General features: G+C 44.0%; 2 protein-coding genes across 2 annotated transcripts in view; one reads left to right on the top strand and one right to left on the bottom strand.

Moving 5' to 3' along the window:
• The window catches only part of LOC126177049 (cuticle protein 16.5-like), a 334,451-nt gene that overhangs the window by 102,989 nt on the left and 212,814 nt on the right, over nt 1–18,648 (bottom strand). The window lies entirely within an intron of this gene.
• Nucleotides 71–18,125, top strand: LOC126177052 (SH3 and multiple ankyrin repeat domains protein 1-like). The gene is made up of 2 exons (XM_049924288.1): nt 71–124; nt 15,547–18,125. Exons 1-2 carry the CDS (start codon nt 110–112, stop codon nt 17,128–17,130), a joined length of 1,599 nt encoding a protein of 532 aa, XP_049780245.1. The 5' UTR covers nt 71–109; the 3' UTR covers nt 17,131–18,125.

Here is an 18,648-nt window from a genome sequence, read left to right as displayed (position 1 = left end):
AGCGGCGTGGGCGGCGGCGCGCCGCCCTATATATATAGAGGCGGCCGCCTCGGGGCAGAGGCGACACCGCTACACGCTCTTCCTCCAGGCCGCAGCCACTGCCTCCGACATGAGGACACACCTGGTGAGTAGCCGCCGCTGCCTTCTGCAAACGAAACAGTTTCTCTAAGTTCTGAGCGTTCTGAGCGCGTCTACTACCAAGGATGACTAGTAAAACACCTACAACGTGCTTATGTCAAAGCGGTAGGTGGATCAAAACAAAATGTCCAGACACTCTGTCGCCAAAATGGTACTGAAACAGAGGATGACAGACTAAAGGCCGAAATACTAAAAGTCTTTTTCCAAAGCTGTTTCACAGAGGAAGACTGCACTGTAGTTCCTTCTCTAGATTGTCGCACAGATGACAAAATGGTAGATATCGAAATAGACGACAGAGGGATAGAGAAACAATTAAAAACGCTCAAAAGAGGAAAGGCCGCGGGACCTGATGGGATACCAGTTCGAGTTTACAAAGAGTACGTGAAGGAACTTGCCCCCCTTCTTGCAGCGGTGTACCGTAGGTCTCTAGAAGAGCGTAGCGTTCCAAACGATTGGAAAAGGGCACAGGTCATCCCCGTTTTTAAGAAGGGACGTCGAACAGATGTGCAGAACTATAGACCTATATCTCTAACCTCGAAACAGGAGCACCTCTGAAGATGTGCATCGCAGCTCTGGACGAAACGTCGGAACGAGAAAAATGCATGGGCCACGACTATACAAACCGGAAGATTCACCTGCAGCATATAAACATTCTCGTCACTGTCTGTGTACACAGGAGTTGCCCTACTGCAACCTGCTCTCGCGACGGAATTATATGGCAGGGTCAGAATTCATAGGAAGGTCCTGGATATGATGCTGACCGCTGGATGCTGCAGCCTATGGAGTGCCATTTTCTCCGTATCTTCCTACCAGAAATCTGTTCCTGCCGCCCCACATTCAAATCGGCAGCGGTATGATTCAGTACATCGCCTGTCACCCCGTATGGCTCTGAGATGGCAACGTGACGTTCGTTCGTCGTATCAAACTCGATCGCCTCATTAACGACTTTTAGTGTGGTACGCCAGGCAGTCCTTTGGGTGCTTCACCCAAAAGTTATTAGGTGAATGCTGAGCTGGTTTCTTATTCTCGCCACAGAAATACGATAGTCAATGTTCAGTAAAAGAGTCTTTACGTCCATAGGCAGAAGAACGTCAGTTTTTTTCAGAAATTAATTAACAAATGGTTCCCTGATACTCTCTCACTGACCGCAGAGGGAGAACATGAATTATGCAGGGTACAGTAAAGTTAACCTAATCTACCTATTCATGGCAAAGAATTCTACTGTTAAGGCAAAGGCGAATCATGAGTGATATTTCTGAATTCTTCCCACATTCTCATTAACAAACGAAGGACAGGTCATTTTTATAAACTGAAAATTTGTAGTTTGTGCTATAAAGGGTGCAAGGGAGCCTACAACAATTTTGCAATCATCTACCGCGTCTTTCAAATTCAAAAGACATATGAACTGATCAAGTCATTGCTTGATTTGTGATTTTTTAAATCTGTATGTCTTTATTTTTGGTTAATAAGCGTTTTAATGTGTGCCTACCTCTATTTACAATGGGAATTTTCAATCGCCCATGAGCCTATAGTTGCTATTGTTTCATCCTTCTCGAGACAGAAGCCATTCAGCAAAACTGCGACGTAACTGACGTGAGTTTACTCTTCACACAAATTTCTATAAGTTCATTTTTCTTTTGATATCGACTTGGGGTTATATCTTGTCTCACTTCATGTTTTACTCAATGCTCTTGGTATATCGTAACCTAATATTTTTCTGTTCTCTGCGTTTTCCTCAGATGTCAGGACAGAATTGTTTTCACGGATTTCATTTTCAATATTTCGTTTTTCTAACACAGGGTATGTTGTATGAGATGTGCGTTTGTTATCTCATCCCGTAGGATATTCTTGCACCAGTTTAGACACTGTTAAGATGTCTGAACAGAACTTATAGCCCTCCCTTCACACTTTGTTCTCACGAAAGGAGCGTTTGCAATCACCGAACAATACTACACATAATTCTTAGCGCCTGAATTGCTTCCATTAGCCTTTCTGTATTGCCCAGGAGACATTCAAACTGCCAGATAGTATCAGCTTTACAGTGAACAGTATGGCATTACTTACTTGGATAGTCTGTACAACAATAACACATCTCTGCTGCTTTCAAACAAGATGCCCTCTACTACTACAGTTAGTGTCCTGACGGTCGATTATTCATTTCTGAAATGCCTTATAGCAGGTTCCTGATTGAAACTCATTATCCGTCCATTAAATAGACACATGATTTCTGGATCGCTTTATAGAAATATAAGAAAACAAAAGGCACAGATTTTTACTTTTTTCGTGTACCTTGAATCACGAAAGTTGTTAGAAATACTGACGGATGGACAACCGTTGTCGCAGAGTTGATCGCAGCTGTAGTTATATTTCAAAATGTGCCATTGACTTTACTTGACAAATAAATTTCAAGGTGTAAAGGAGTCGTTGTCAAAATCATTAATATTTATCTTAGTGTTATGGAAGTATTAAAAAACTGTTACTTCAGGTGTTCGATTATTGCGAGAAAAATAGTTCAAGGTAGTTCTCCATTACCTGATCAGGAACATTGTCGGATAATTTAAGCCGCGATATGAGATGCAAATCTACAGCAGCGTCCTACAATATATGTATTCATAAGGAGAAGGGTTATTTTAAACAGTTCTTCGGCAAAAAGTTCTTAGCAAATATTGGCAGTAATAACGTATCATTATATTATAAAAAGAATGTGGAACACAACGGAAACTAATGAAGTTTCAAAATGTACGATAGCGTTCTGTTTCCTTCGATTTATGACATCTATGATCAAAAACGAAATAGAAAGGTATCATTGTGTCACCAGAGGCGACAGAGATCTTTTGTAGTTTTACGAAGAAAACAGTATAGATCATGGTTGTTTAACTGTAATTACCGGTTTATGCCTAACAGGAAATTAAACGACATCCAGATTATTCTGTTCTGTTACAATACACCAAATAAACCTGGAGAAAAATCTATAGGTCGTCTGTTACCCGCCACTTAAAAAGCCTGGTCGTAACAGATTTCTGTTCCAAAAACAACTTTAGCTGCAACCTGTTACTGCAAACTGTAGTGTTCCACAAGGAATTCGCTTGAGGATTAATTCAAACACATCACGAACTACGGTTTTCCCCAGTGGAACAAATTTCATAGGAGCACTTCGGTAGTTTTGCAACCGAAGAAGTCGCAAACTCCGTTCGTCAGGCCAACGAATTTCCTGTAAGTATAGAGAATTATTAACGAATCCTGTCATTGGTTATCATTTCCTTGAGAGATGCTTATGTTTACCAACTCAAAAGTTTCTCTTGCTAGTCTATCAGACTTGGAAAACTATAGGCATAATGGTCTTCTAGTCCAGAACAAATTAACAATTTTTCCTTAATAGGGTTTCTGGGAATTTATTTCCTTCAGCCACAGGGGATTCTTGTAAAACTACGTCAAACATTGATATTTACCACCAAGAATGTGAACGAGTTATGCTACTGCATTGTCCACTGTAGCTTGTGCGGCTTTTGGAACCGTTTCCGATATCCCATATTTGAAAACAAATCAACCGCTTATTTCACAAAATAAACTACTCCAGTCTTAAATAATTAACTGGTGCCACTAATACATTTAAAGTGCTGCAGTTCTAAGATAATTATGGCACAATCCGCGGTGGTCTAGCGGTTCTGGCGCTGCAGTCCGGAACCGCGGGACTGCTACGGTCGCAGGTTCGAATCCTGCCTCGGGCATGGGTGTGTGTGATGTCCTTAGGTTAGTTAGGTTTAAGTAGTTCTAAGTTTTAGGGGACTTATGACCTAAGATGTTGAGTCCCATAGCGCTCAGAGCCATTTGAACCATTTTTTTAATGGCACAATCGGCTTGTGACTTCTTGGACTGCTTAGACATTTACAAAGTATGAAGAAATTCTGCGGTCCTGATCCACACTACATGGACAATGAAATATGAAGACTGCTCATAGACTACTTGCGAGTAAGTGCTGTTTCCAAGTGTATGCCGTTTTGATGAAGGAGAGCCATTAAACGGCATGCACAAGGTACTTAGCTTAGAACTAAGCGAACAATAAACAAAGGTTCGACGCCAGGAATGAGAAGCAGAAGGACAACACTGATTAAGACAGCACAGACAAACTGGGAGGATTCTCGTGTTCGAGTCACAAGTCTCCACATAATAATCATGGAACATTAGTCTTACTAAAGAGACTATGGCAGGAAAAGAAAGCTTTCTTCAGTTACAGAATTATGTTCAGACGCGACTTATGCTAAAAATGACTATTAAATACTGTACTGCACTTCAAAGTGAGACAGCCGGCCGTTGTGGCCGTGCGGTTCTAGGCGCTCCAGTCCGGAGGCGCGCTGCTGCTACGGTCGCAGGTTCGAATCCTGCCTCAGGCATGGATGTGTGTGATGTCCTTATGTTAATTACGTTTAAGTAGTTCTAAGTTCTAGGGGACTGATGACCTCAGCTGTTAAGTCCCATAGTGCTCAGAGCCATTTGAACCATTTTTTCAACGTTCAAAATGGTTCAAATGGCTCTGAGCACTATGGGACTCAACTGCTGTGGTCATTAGTGCCCTAGAACTTAGAACTACTTAAACCTAACTAACCTAAGGACATCACACACACCCATGCCCGAGGCAGGATTCGAACCTGCGACCGTAGCAGCAGCGCGCCTCAGGACTGGAGCGCCTAGAACCGCACGGCCACTTTTCAAAATGAGACAGATACAGGACACTATCTTTCAACATAATCAACGGTCAGAACATTCTACCTATCGATAGATTCCTCGGCTACAGAATCCTCTGCTTGGTCATGCAGTGATTCGAGAAGCGCTGAGTGAACTTCCTCGTCGTTGCAAAATCTGCGAAACGGTTCCTCTATTGCCTGGACATTGTCATCTGCGGTCGTTGTCGGTGGCCCACTTCCCCGATGAGCATCATTCAGATCTGTGAGGCCTTGGTCAAATTGTTGGCACTGTTCCACTACAGCTGGACATAACATTACATTTGGTCCTTATACAGCCAGTATTTTACGGTGAATCTGTTCGATGTGTTTTCCACAAGAATCGTAATGTCCTGCGTACTTCAATTCTGGAGTCCGTATCCAGTTGCCGAATCATTGCCTTTGCACACTGCGATGTACCCGTTAACTGTACCTCACTAGAACTGTGCCTGTAGTGCACCCAGAATATGTACACACTTCTGACAATGCGCCTCTTTCCCATCTCCTACGCAGAGAGAACTGTGGCATCTGTTCTAGAGAATATTCCAAACGAGGAATCAGCAAAACTGCATAATGATATCACAAGACGAGTGAAAATAACAAACTCGTCGAAGGGTGGTGACGAATTTTCTTTTTTTTTTTCACTTTTCTTTCCCTTCTTGCAAACACAGTGCGGGCTGTTGTAGAACTTCAGTCTATTCTCAGAATGAAAGTTTCACTCTGCAACCGAATGTGCGCTGATATGAAACTTCCTGGCAGATTAAAACTGTTGTGTCGGACCGAGACTCCAACTCAGCACTTTTGCCTTTGGCGGACAAGTGCTCTACCAACTAAGTTACCCAAGCACGACTCACGCCACGTCCTCACAGCTTTAATTCCGCCAGTACCTCGTCTCCTACCTTCCAAACTTCGCAGAAGCTCTCCTGCATACCTAGCAGAACTAGCACTCCTGGAAGAAAGGACATTGCGGAGACCTGGCTTAGCCACAGCCTAGGAGGTGTTTCCAGAAAGAAATTTTCACTCTGCAGTGGAGTGTGCGCTGATATGAAACTTCCTGGCAGATTAAAACCGTTGTGCAGGACCGAAACTCGAACTCGGGACCTTTGCCTTTCGTGGGCATCTGCATATGCAGGAGAGCTTCTGCGAAGTTCGAAAGGTAGGAGACGAGGTACTGGCGGAATAAAATCTGTGAGGACGGGACGGGAGTCGTGCTTGGGTAGCTCAGGTGGTAGAGCACTTGCCCGAGAAAGGCAAAAGTCCCGAGTTCGAGTCTCGGTTCGGCAAAACAGTTTTAATCTGCCAGGAAGTTTCAGTCTGTTTTGCTAAATATCCCAGTTGACTGGGAATGAGGCAGAAGAAAACCCAATTTGGAACGTTACAGGAAATATTTCCACTTCAGGCATTTGCCTGCCAATCAAGGAAAATTTCCCAAAAACCTTGGAACCAGAGAACTGGAACAATTTCAATTTATTTCTTGGGCAATGTTGTCCATTGTCCCAGCCAGCCAAAAATTATGTGTGATTTTCTTAACCGCCCGTTCATCTCGATATTCGTAACTCATTCACACATAATACGTGCCGCAAGCAAAGTGAACAGTGAACCGAGTTTCGGACGGGGGCGTTCCGGATACTGCAGAGTCCGGGATCGGCGATCCATCTGCATAACGACGTGGCGGCGATTAGCGGCGACCTTGCCCGCCTCAAAACACATATTGTCTTCGCCGCCGCGACGCTGTGTCAAGGACACGCGCGCGCTTCTGGGTCGTGAGTTGACTCAAGTCACGCACTCGGCTGTTCGCGCACGCTGCTGACGGCCACTGCGACTCACTCTGCTCGCCATCTCATGTAGGCGGGTTAGTCACCCAACATCGGATTTGTCCAGATCTGCAACACGCACACTGTACCTACTTTTTCACTGCACAAGCCCTTCGTACGAATTCGATTACACCCCTCCAGCTCTTCCTCTCTCATAATGTCTTATTTTGTTTCCAAACGCAAGGCTAGAAAAAAACTTCTTTCTCCAATTTTTTGGTTGGTTCCCGACACGATACGTGTGCATAAGTGAGAGAGGTTTTTGACATTCTGAACGATGTCTTTCGTGAGTTGCGCAGTTTGCACCTTACGTGGCATCCCGCCGAAGTTCGTTAGCCGTAGAAAAATTCACAAAAATTGAACTTGATGCTCTTGATAAAGGTGAGTGTGTCACAGCCATGTTTTTGGATCTTTCTAAGGCGTCTGATACAGTCGACCACAGGATTCTATTACATAAATTAGAAGCATTAGGAATAAGAGGGCTAGCTAATAACTGGTTTCGATCATACCTAACAGATAGGGTACAAAGAGTAGAGGTAACACATACTTCAAATAGATCTAAACATTCAGTAAAACTCTTATCAGAACCAAAATGCATTAATATAGCGGTTCCGCAAGGTAGCGTATTAGGACAAATACTGTTCCTGATATACATAATGACTTTCCCTCTATTCATGGTGAAAAAATCCTCTATGACGTTCTTTTTTGGGGAACAAATGCACAAAATATGAACACAATTTTCAAATTCCAGAAAAGAACCCTAGGAACAATAACCAAAAATACTAGTCGTGCTCATTGTAAAGATTTGTTCAGAACACTGGGGATTTTAAGTGCTCCATTTGAATACATTTACCAGTCGGTTGCACACATCAAAAATAACGTTGGTAATTACTGCACAAACAGCTCTGTCCATGACCATGCAACAAGAGATAGACTCGACTTACATTTACCAAGAAAAACATAAAACTCAAAACAGCATTTTCTACCAAGGAATAAAACTGTACAATAAATTACCAAAAGAGATTAAAGAAATTGCGAAAATACACTTATTTAAAAAGGCAGCTAAAAAGTATCTATTATGCAATACATTTTACACATTGAAGGATTACATAGCTAAAACAGAGTAGGGGTCTGATAAAAAATGCTACACAAATAAATAATAATAATTATTATTACTATACAATATCCACCATTCCACATAACACCTTCTCTTTATGTTTTTTCCTTCTTTTTTCCTTTCTAGAAATACTTATCCCCAAGTAATGCATAGCACAATACTAACACCTCTTCCTCTTTCTGAGCTGAACATCTCACTCATTGTAGAGGGATGCTGACTCAGTTTTCAGGATAGCAAATGGGAAGCTGCGGTACAGCAAATGGCCCAGAGATCACCAGTGTGTGTGTGTGTGTGTGTGTGCGTGTGTGTGTGTGTGTGTGTGTGTGTAGTGAGTGAAGTGTTATTAAAAAATATGTGTATAGTGTGTGCAGTGACTGATAGTGAGATATGAGTGAACAATGTGGCATTACATTATTTAGTAAGTTATTTGTAAAAAAATATTGTATACCAGGAGTAAATCTAATGATCGTCTCTAACTAGAAGTCTGTAAATATATGTGTATACGAATTAGCTTATTTTAAATTGACCTAAATTTGTAAATACCTTGACATGTCCTATATCCTTGTAAAAAGAGATCTACAGATAAATAAAGCTACTACTACTACTACTACTACTACTAGGTGGACGAAGTGAGTCACATGTGGCATATCGCCGAGGGATGTTTTCAGCCTCGCCACTTCTTTGCTCAAAGAGAGTAGGCCGTCGTCAAATCACTGAACTCACATGCGGAAACAGTAACGGTTCATATATCTGTGAGGCCATCCTGATTTATATTACTGCTTATATCTTAAAGTCCGTGAGATGGCTGACCCAACAGTTCCTTTGTAACTAGAACACTACAAGTATCTTCTGTGATCCTTGTCTAACAGAGTTACTGCTTCATCTTTACTCAGCCTCTCTTATACGTGAGTCCTTCCGACCTGGCACATATCTGATACTTCCGTAAGTCAGATATCATGATAGTTTTAATCTGTCTTCGCTAGATGGGCTACATTTCTTACAAATTCTTACAATTAAGCTTATTCCACAGTTCTTAGTGTGAGTACACAATAGATGTCTCAAATAATTGCCATTTCGATCACGCTTCCAGCTTTTAAAGGTTTTACAATATTTATCCAGGTACGTTAACTCTGAGTAAACAACAGTGTCGCTTGAAAATCACGCTGGAGAGCTGTCGATGTAATGTTTTAAGTGTCTCGTGATACCACAACATCAGTCCTACGGCATTTTTCTGAGGTACGGGGGAACGAGTTGTTACACTAAGCTCTTATTCGACGGAAGAGGAGCTCAGATCGGTTACAAGATGCCTGATTTCTCTAAATCATTTCAGTCTAATACTTCCTTTTATTGACTAGATGTTCTTCGCGATTCAAAAAAGTGGTTCAAATGGCTCTGAGCACTATGGGACTCAACTTCTGAGGTCACCACTCCCCTAGAACCTAGAACTGCTTAAACCTAACCTAACCTAAGTACATCACACACATCCACGCCCGAGGCAGGATTCGAACCTGCCACCGTAGCGGTCGCGCGGTTCCAGACTGAAGCGCCTAGAACCGCTCGGCCACTCCGGCCGGCTCTTCGCGATTCCTTTCAACTTAAAGAACGCATCTACAGACATCCTTTTTTCTAAACGTTATGTTATATTTTATTCCTATGATGACTCTCCATACAAAGCGAAGTAATATCCACCTCACACCAAAATACTCATTCCACTGTCACACGTAAGTAGTATTTTCCATGCGAGTTCCTATTTTTTACCCATTGGTCGAGGACAGTACAGCGTTTGAAGTTGTACAATGTTTAAATTGAACGAAGGGCTGTAATAGGAATTAGGTTTTTCGTTGTTTCCCTAAATAGTTTACGGCGGACCTCAGAATGGTTTCGTTGAAAGGTCACTCACTATTTCATAACCCATCCAAACTGAAAATGGGGCAAAACTTTTATTTCCAACCAAGGCTTTTCAGAAATTTCCTTGATTACCCGGTAAACGCTGGGGCTGAAAATTCCCTCTGAAATGTTACCATTCGGAAACGAATTTGTCCCGTTTCCAGCTTACTGAGTTTCGATTCAGAAGAAAGGACTATCCGCACTGCTCTCATCTTCAGAGAATGATAGATGCAAAAAAAAATTGAAGTCGTTTGATGTCCTCAGCATTGCCTTTCTCACATTCATAGTGCAGAAAGGCCGCTTTTGATAAACCGTTCCATATTATAGAGATTCTAATTGAGATTGTATTACCTTGTAGGCAAATTATGAAAGCTCACTTTCAGGAAGAGACTTTTCTGCCACTGCCACTGCTCATAATGTTAACCCGACATACCCTCCAATAATTTCACTAGCTTTCAATAGCGCCTGGTTAAAGACTGTATTGTATTTGTGCATCCGCTGACATGTTATGGACAGAAATATTCCATAAGGGCATTCGCATTCTTTCGAAATAAGTTCAGGTCTTTCTTAAATCCATATTAAGTAGTTGGCTTGTCTATACCGAAATTTATGTGACGTCAGTTCCCCCCAAATTTTTTTTCCTCATCTCTTCTTGTTGAATACTTCTCAGTCTTGAGCTAAGTCTCTTCTGGAGATAACCGTTTAACCGTTACCTTTTTAATTTTCTGATTAGAATGTAACGGACATATATATATATATATATATATATATATATATATATATATATATATATATGTATTATCACTACAAAATCCTAATGCCTTGGTGCTATAATAACCCCAGTATTTTATGTGACTGGTCTACTTGCACAGAACGACCACTGATTAATATTCAAGATCCCTGCCACCACGATTCTTCCACTTGGTACATCAATATTGTTTTCAGTAGGGATACGAAAGACAAAGGCATTGAAAATGAGCGCTTGCTTTTTTGCGATAATCCATCGATATAGTTATTTGTGTAAACGAGTCTCCACAGATTTTACTTATTACTTCCTGAGCCATTTGCTACAAAGACGAGTCGCGAATGACACTGACAACTGAACCAAAGTCGTTATGAGAAAGTGAGTAATGCAAACTGAGTGAAATTTTCGTTCCCAATTTTGGGATCTTCTTTTTCAAACAAAACACTACCGTTAACTTTACTAACATATTTGCGATTCTCAGTTCATTCAGCAGCCTCACATTGACGGTAATATTTCTACTGCATTCTCCGTTCTTCGTGGTTATGTTACGGATGTAAACTTCTCTCTTGATAACTAAAGGCCTTATTGTTTACATGAGTAGTACTTATGAAGGCCCTTTAACTTCTGCTTTACCACTAGTACTGTTTGTATTTGCAGGCTGAATAAGTCTTAGCCTCGCTTCACGAGATAAAGTATTTATCCTTGACATTTCCTTTATACCTCCGTCAGGGTAGCCGAGAGCGCTAACGCACTGCTTCCTGGACTCGGGGAGGCGCGCCGGCCCTGGATCGAATCCGCCCGGCGGATTACAGACGATGGGCAGGTGTGCCGGCCAGCCTGGATGTGGTTTTTAGGCGGTTTTCCACATCCCGCTAGGTGAATACTGGGCTGGTCCGCACGTTCCGCCTCAGATACACGGCTCGCAGACATCTGCACACACGCACTATTTCATGGATTACACTAGATGCAGGCAGTTGGGGTACACAAATTCCTTCCCAGGGGGTACGGGGTAGCGACATCAAGGGCATCCGGCCACCCCTTAAAATTAACATGCCGCATCTGGTTAACCAGCAGACCTTGCAAGTCGGGATTAATGCTTGGAAAGAGAGAGAATTCCTTTATACCTATAATATACCCCTTCCTGGTATGGGGCTATTTCTGCTACTATGCTCTAATAAAAGTGACAGACTGTTCCTTTCAGTAACATAGGTGACAAAAGTATCATATAAACTTACATAATATTTTGCAATCCTTTACAATTACAATTGCCTTTCTTGACTCTTCGAGACAACTATAATACTAATTTTATCGTCTATCGTGTCTGACGAGTGAAAATGACTTAGTAGCGCAGATGTTTTTGCTGAAATGAGCGTCTAAGAGACAGCAACGGAAAGAAACGAAATTGATCATGAATCTAAACAGGGTGCGTTGTTTGACAGCAGGGGTAAGTGTGTAATACGACACAATACAGAGATTTGTGTGTGCGGAGCAGAAAGGCATGCATAGAATGAGATAGGCCAAATCGGATCGGAAAGTGGACCGGGTCGACTGTAGAAATACCGTTTTGCTAGTCACATACGAAGCGGTATCGGAAGTGTTGCCATAAGTGGTGAATGTTGGCGACCTATGTATAAGTTGGACAGTAGAAGATACAACCAAGTGTTTGATTGATGCCTTAAGGTCAGTGCCAGATCGATCTGTTCTGAAAGTAGACTACTTTGTAAAATAGTTTAGGAATCAAATTAACATCTCTCTGATAATACGTTTAGTGTTGTATTGAGTATTCGTTGCACAGTAGCTTTATATGCTGGAGAGGAGATCGTGGCGCTACCAGCACGTTAATACTCTTGCACAGAGCTACCAACTTAATGATTAATATGTTTTGCGTTTCCGACGATTCGGGTCAATAGAACGTTGGTGAAAAGGGCCGTTAACTTTTCTGTAAGTTTACTGAAATTACTATTTCCTTTGCATTTTGCACTGCAGATGGGAAAATGTAAGAGAAAACTCCCGTCTTTGTGGCCCTAGAATGCCACGTAAAATGCAGGTAAAGCTCACCTTGAGGGTAGACTTCATCACCACGCAGCGCAGTTCGTTGAAATGACGCATTTCTCTGTCTGCAAAGACGACTGCAGAGCGGAAAAGATTCCTCGTCAAAGGTAAAAGGCAGTAAAATAGTATCTAGAGAGAAGCAAGAATAATCAAAAAACGTGGAAGATCATCAAACGCACGTTTGGAAATATTTTCAAGGATAACACTAGCGAGTGCAGAAGATGGATCTCGTTCAACAGGCGTTTCTTCATTGAATAAAAACATAGTGACAGGATACGAATTTTTGCCAACTAATACATAGTCGAACCGAGCAAACACACCAAACGAAAATGATCTTCAATCTGTGTCACCTCCCGCTAGTCCAGTTCACGATAACGATGACTCGCCAAATTCTCTGTCCTTTTCTTTTTTCCACAAAATGTTGCCGTTTCAAAAGAGTATAAACCAAAATATTCAGACAAGAAACATAAAGTAGTACATTTTACATTCCCAGAAATTATAAATGGAAAAATGGACCAGCACACAGACTGGGACCAAGACATAAGGGCATAGAATTACACTGTTTAGCATTTGCTGATGACATGGCACTGATCGCACAAGACATTACCGATGCACAGAAACAGCTAGAATTATTACAAGAACAGGCAGCTAAAATAGGATTACAAATTTCATTTGAAAAAACAAAATTTATGACTGACGTCAAAGATGCACCTTCTGATCTCAAAACTGGTAATAACTACATCTCTCGAGTAAAAGAATTTAAATATTTAGGTGAATGGATTGCAGAAAATTGTAATGAAAAGAAATCTGTCAGATCAAGAGTCCAGAAAATGGAGACGGCGTTTCAGTTAACAAAAAACATTTACAACAAAAAGAGTCTCTCGTGGAACTGCAAAATACGACACTACACAACAATAATTAGACCCGAAGCTCTCTACGCATCTGAGACACTAAACCTTCGACACAGAACACTAAAAGAGGAATTAGAAGTGAAAGAACGTAAGATAATGAGGAAAATCGTAGGACCAAGAACTAAAGATGGGGTACATTATCCAAAACCCAATGCAGAAATATATAAAAATATCTCTAAAATAACAGACACAATGCGCATGAGAAGAATCCAATTCATGGGGCACTTAGAAAGAATGGACTCAAACAGGTTAACGCACAAAATCCATACGTTTTTAAAGAACAAAACTACAAGAACGAACTGGTACAAACAGACGGAAAAATACCTGAGAGAATTAGGGTCTCCAAATCTACATGATAGAAATGAAATCAGAAAAATCACAAACACACGGGGTTTTGAGGAAGAAGAGAGAAAAACTAACCGACATACGTGGTCTACGCAACGAAAGCTAGCCCATTCGTTGTTTATGAAGGAATACTGGGCGAAAAGGAAGGCCAACAAATGTTGATTACGCGTGGTCCTAAGTGATCCATCCGCGAAGAAGAAGAAGAAAATGGAAAAACAACAAAAAGATTGGCAAGTAAATAAGTCTTCACAGCCATACAGTTTGAAGAAACATCAGGTGGAGAAGAATCTACACCTACAAGAGGAATCTTCTGAGTCAATTTCATCAGAATAATACAAATAAATAGATGAAGATAATGAAGCATCTTGTGAACTCTGTAAGATTTAATACGGTGAACCAATACTAAAAGAGGAATTAGAAGTGAAAGAACGTAAGATAATGAGGAAAATCCTAGGACCAAGAACTAAAGATGGGGTACATTATCCAAAACCCAATGCAGAAATATATAAAAATTGGTGACTACGTGCAGTATCGAGGCAACCACTAGAAGTGTGGTATTTCAGTGGGGAAGAAGTATTTATTTGTGGAAAATATTTTGCGATTTTAGTGTGTGCATAACATAAATTTCTGTACTGACCTAATTCGCCTTACACGAACTAGGTCTATACTGATAATTCTTCAGATAAATGTTTTGAAACGGTGACCAACGTGTATATAGAGTTACGTGTTAGAATTTCGAGGCAAAAGGGCACAGTTGTTCAGTATTTACAATGGAAATCTGTTCATGTGAGAATATGTCTTGTACTCAGATTAAGAAATTTTGAGCTGATTCAGCCAACCTTGCAACGGCCTTGCCGCGGTGGATACGCCGGTTCCCGTCGGATCACCGAAGTTAAGCGCTGTCGGGCGTGGTCGGCACTTGGATGGGTGACCATCCGGGCCGCCATCTGCTGTTACCATTTTTCGGGGTGCACTCAGCCTCGTGATACCAACTGAGGAGCTACTCGACCGAATAGTAGCGGCTCCGGTCAAAGAAAACCATCGTAACGACCGGGAGAGCGGTATGCTGACCACACGCCCCGCCTATCTGCATCCTCGGCTTAGGATGACACGGCGGTCGGATGCTCCCGATGGGCCACTTGTGGCCTGCTGGAATCAAACTTACCCTACATTCATCTCGTAATAGAAAGCAAAATAAACAGCTCAACAGAGGGACTAGTTGAGAAATCGTTAAAGAGTAATGCTAGAATGGATTGCATCTTGTGGAGCGTACAGGAGAAAAAAATTTGGACAAATCATGCAACTCGAAAGCAGGTGTTGCACTGTAGGTCTAACGTTTTAGAAGTGAGTAGAAATCTCGGTAATTAATGGTGAGATAGGTATGGAAATGAATGTTACCTTATATGGTAATGTGTAGCGTCATAGAAATTATCTAAAAACTACCGGACTTTTGGACCCGTTTAGCACCTTTTCTTTCCCCAAAACAAAAAATGGTTCAAATGGCTCTGAGCACTATGGGACTTAACATCAGAGGTCATGAGTCCCCTAGAACTTAGAACTACTTAAACCTAACTAACCGAAGGACATCACACACATCCATGCCCGAGGCAGGATTCGAACCTGAGACCGTAGCGGTCGAGCGGTTCCATACTGAAGCGAATAGAACCGCTCCGTCACAGGGGCCTGCTTTTTCCAAAACAACTTTGATATCTTCCTGTTTCTCATTTCTTGCCGGCCGGTGTGGCCGAGCGGTTCTAGACGCTTCAGGTAGCAGTACTGCTGTTTCCGTTGCAGCGTATTGAACCCCGTTATTCTTCCACAGGCTGTGATGAGCGCCCTGCTGGCGTTGGCTGCCGCCGCCCCTAAGGCCTCCCCAGGCTTCCTCTCCTCTTTCCTGCCGCCGCCGCCGCCCCCACCGGAGCGGTTCGAGGACTACGACTACAACGACTACGGCGGCGGCAACGGCAACGGCAACGGCAACGGCAACGGCAATGGCGGCGGTGGCGGCGGGAACGGCGGGGGCGGCACGGACGGCGCGCTGCTGGGCGGCTACTCGTACGTGGACACCAACGGCCACCTGCAGAGCGTGCACTACGTCAGCAACGGCTTCCGCCTGCTGCACACCTACCCCGCCTCGGAGGTGAAGCCGCAGCAGCCTCAGCTGCAGCACCACAAGCCGGCCCCGCCGCCGCCTCCGCCACCACCACCACCGCCGACCACGACCACCACGACCACTACCCCACCGCCCAGTCAGAACGGAGGCGGGTTCTCTGTGAACGGCATAGGAGGCTCCAGCGCCGGCGGCGGCAGCTTCAATGGTTTCGGCGGCTCTGGCAGCAGCTTCGGCAGTGGAGGCGGCGCCGGTGGCGCCAGCGGCAGCGGCAGCGGAGACGTCCACTCGCTGAACAAGTTCTTCTACTCTTTTACTGACCCCACCACATTCGCCACGGCCAACACGGGCTTCCCCGTCCAGCACAACACGTACCTCGCGCACTCCGGCTACCCGGTGGCGCCGTCCAACCTGTACGGCTACGGGTACGCCCCTGCCGCCCCCGCGGCCGTCGCGACTGCCGTACCTGCGCCGACGGCTGCGACGTACACGGCTCCCGCGCCGATCACGTACACGGCCCACACGTACGCCGCCGCAGCGCCGGCGAAGATCACGTACACGTCCGCCGCGCCGGCCAAGATCGCCTCGTTCGCCGCGGCCCCGGCTCCAGTCGCCACGTACACCGCCGCCGCCCCCGCCGCCGTCACGACGTACACCGCCCCAGCGCCGGTAGCGACGTACACGGCGGCCGCCGCTCCAGCTACGGTAACGTACACCGCCCCCGCGCCCGCGACCTTCACGTACACGGCCCCCGCGCACCCCACCACCCTCACGTACGCGGCGGCGGCTCCCGCCCGCATCGCGACGTACGCCGCTCCGGCGCCCGTAGCGACGTACGCGGCGCCAGCCCCCCTGCCGTACGCGGCGACAGTGCTGCCGGGGGTGCAGACGCAGTACCACGCGCAGGGCGAGCTCGGCCAGTACACGTACGGGTACGTCGGGCAGCTGTCGGCCAAGCACGAAGCGGGCGGCGGCGACGGCACCGTGGCCGGCGGCTACTCCTACCTGGACGCGAACGGCGTCGTGCAGACGGTCAAGTACCTGTCGGACGACCTGAACGGCTTCCGGGTGGCCGCCACCAACCTGCCCGTAGCGCCCTCCGACCACAGCCGCCAGCAGCCGCCCCCGCAACAGCCTCCGCAGCAGCAGCAGCAGCAGCCGGACCAGAGGCCCGGCGACTCCGGCTTCGTGGTGCCGATGTCGGTGACCGAGACGCCGGAGGTGAAGGCGGCACGCAGAGCTCACGAGGCGGCGCACCGAGAGGCCATCGCGAGGAACATGAACATGTCTGACTAGGCTGCCAGGCGCCCACCCTGCACGGGCAGCACCGCGAAATACCGGCCAAAAAGCAACCCGACCGCTCTATCTAGTTGTCGTCTTCGAAACTAATTGTAATCCGTACACCCGCGACCACTAGCAGGGTAATCACTTTACCCCATCAGTTTCCTACCTACAGATCCATGAAACACGTTGTACGAATTAGACTTTGCTCTCCCAGCGCAGTAGTTCACGCGTTTTCCATCTTTTTCCTCTCACACACTACTTTGCCCGACAGTCATCGTAGCAGCTGTCGAATTCATATCAATTTCAACATAAAACTAGGGAACACATTTTATTTTGTTTATTAATCCCGTTTAAGATTCTGGCCAATTTAGATGTAAGAATGGTGGAAATGTATAACTGTAGCCTTTGAGAGCAGGTATCCAATTTAAAAAAAAAAATTCTAAAGTCTTAAACACGTCATCTTAAATAAAAACAACCTGAATTTTTGCTGTTGTTGCAGATAACTTTCATCAGTGAATATTAAGTAGCACACACCTCCCTGGTGATCTGATAAATGCTATTCATACAATCATTAACTGGCTTCCTGTTTCTAAGGCCGTCGTCTGGTGACAACAACGATAGCTCGAGAAGCCGAAAGCAAGTTCATGATAAAATCAATAACATTTTGCAGAAGATCAGCAAAGTTTTTTTCCATCTGTCATATTTTGTTGAGCAGACAAAACTGAATTCAATGTTCCTCAGGACAATTCACTCAAAGGCTGCCTATCAAAATAGCCGACACGTTGGCCTTCGAAAAAAATTCCCTTTTATTCCTGCAACAACAGTGAATCAAAAATGTCAGTACCCTATGTAGAGGTGTTTCAGTAGGTTACATGTTTCAGTAGCACCAAGTACATACAGCGCGTGCCCAGAGTGAATGTCGTAAGGACTACTCTTTACAAACGTATAGTTTTGTGTGCCATCGATTTCTTGTCAGACTAATTTCTAAATTGATTACGATTGTTTCAAAGAACCATTAACAGTCACGTGCCTTCATGAACAGCATCACTGATAATAGTGGCTATTATACAAAAAAAAGTTATCTAATAGCAATGTAGTAACCAGTTTTCTGAGGTGAGCTCAATATCTGTTCAGATTATAGGACGCTGTCCCCTGGGACTCTTTCCTGGTTATGCCATGTGAAGCAAGTCGCCTGTACCACGACGCGAAAGCTGAAATTCTACTGCCAACATAAGCACTCGAAGATTCCCACATATTTGAGGCACGTAAATCTTACCGCTGTCTTAATCATAACAGTCGGTTTTCCTCTTAGGTAGTGTAAGATTCACATTGTGATATGTTTTACTCAGTAAGAAGTTACAACATCTGAAAAATTTGGGTTGTTTAATGTCTGAGCGCCCGTGATGTTAGACTGTTACTGCGCAGAAATGACTTTTTAGAACGTAATTTATTATTAGGAGTAACTTTTTTAAAATTTAAGTTTTGTGTTAGATAATGGATGAATTTTTAAAATAAATTTATAAAACTGTA

Source organism: Schistocerca cancellata, chromosome 3, assembly GCF_023864275.1.
Source record: "Schistocerca cancellata isolate TAMUIC-IGC-003103 chromosome 3, iqSchCanc2.1, whole genome shotgun sequence".
Taxonomy (NCBI): domain Eukaryota; kingdom Metazoa; phylum Arthropoda; class Insecta; order Orthoptera; family Acrididae; genus Schistocerca; species Schistocerca cancellata.
This window is presented reverse-complemented; position numbering and strand designations above follow the sequence as displayed.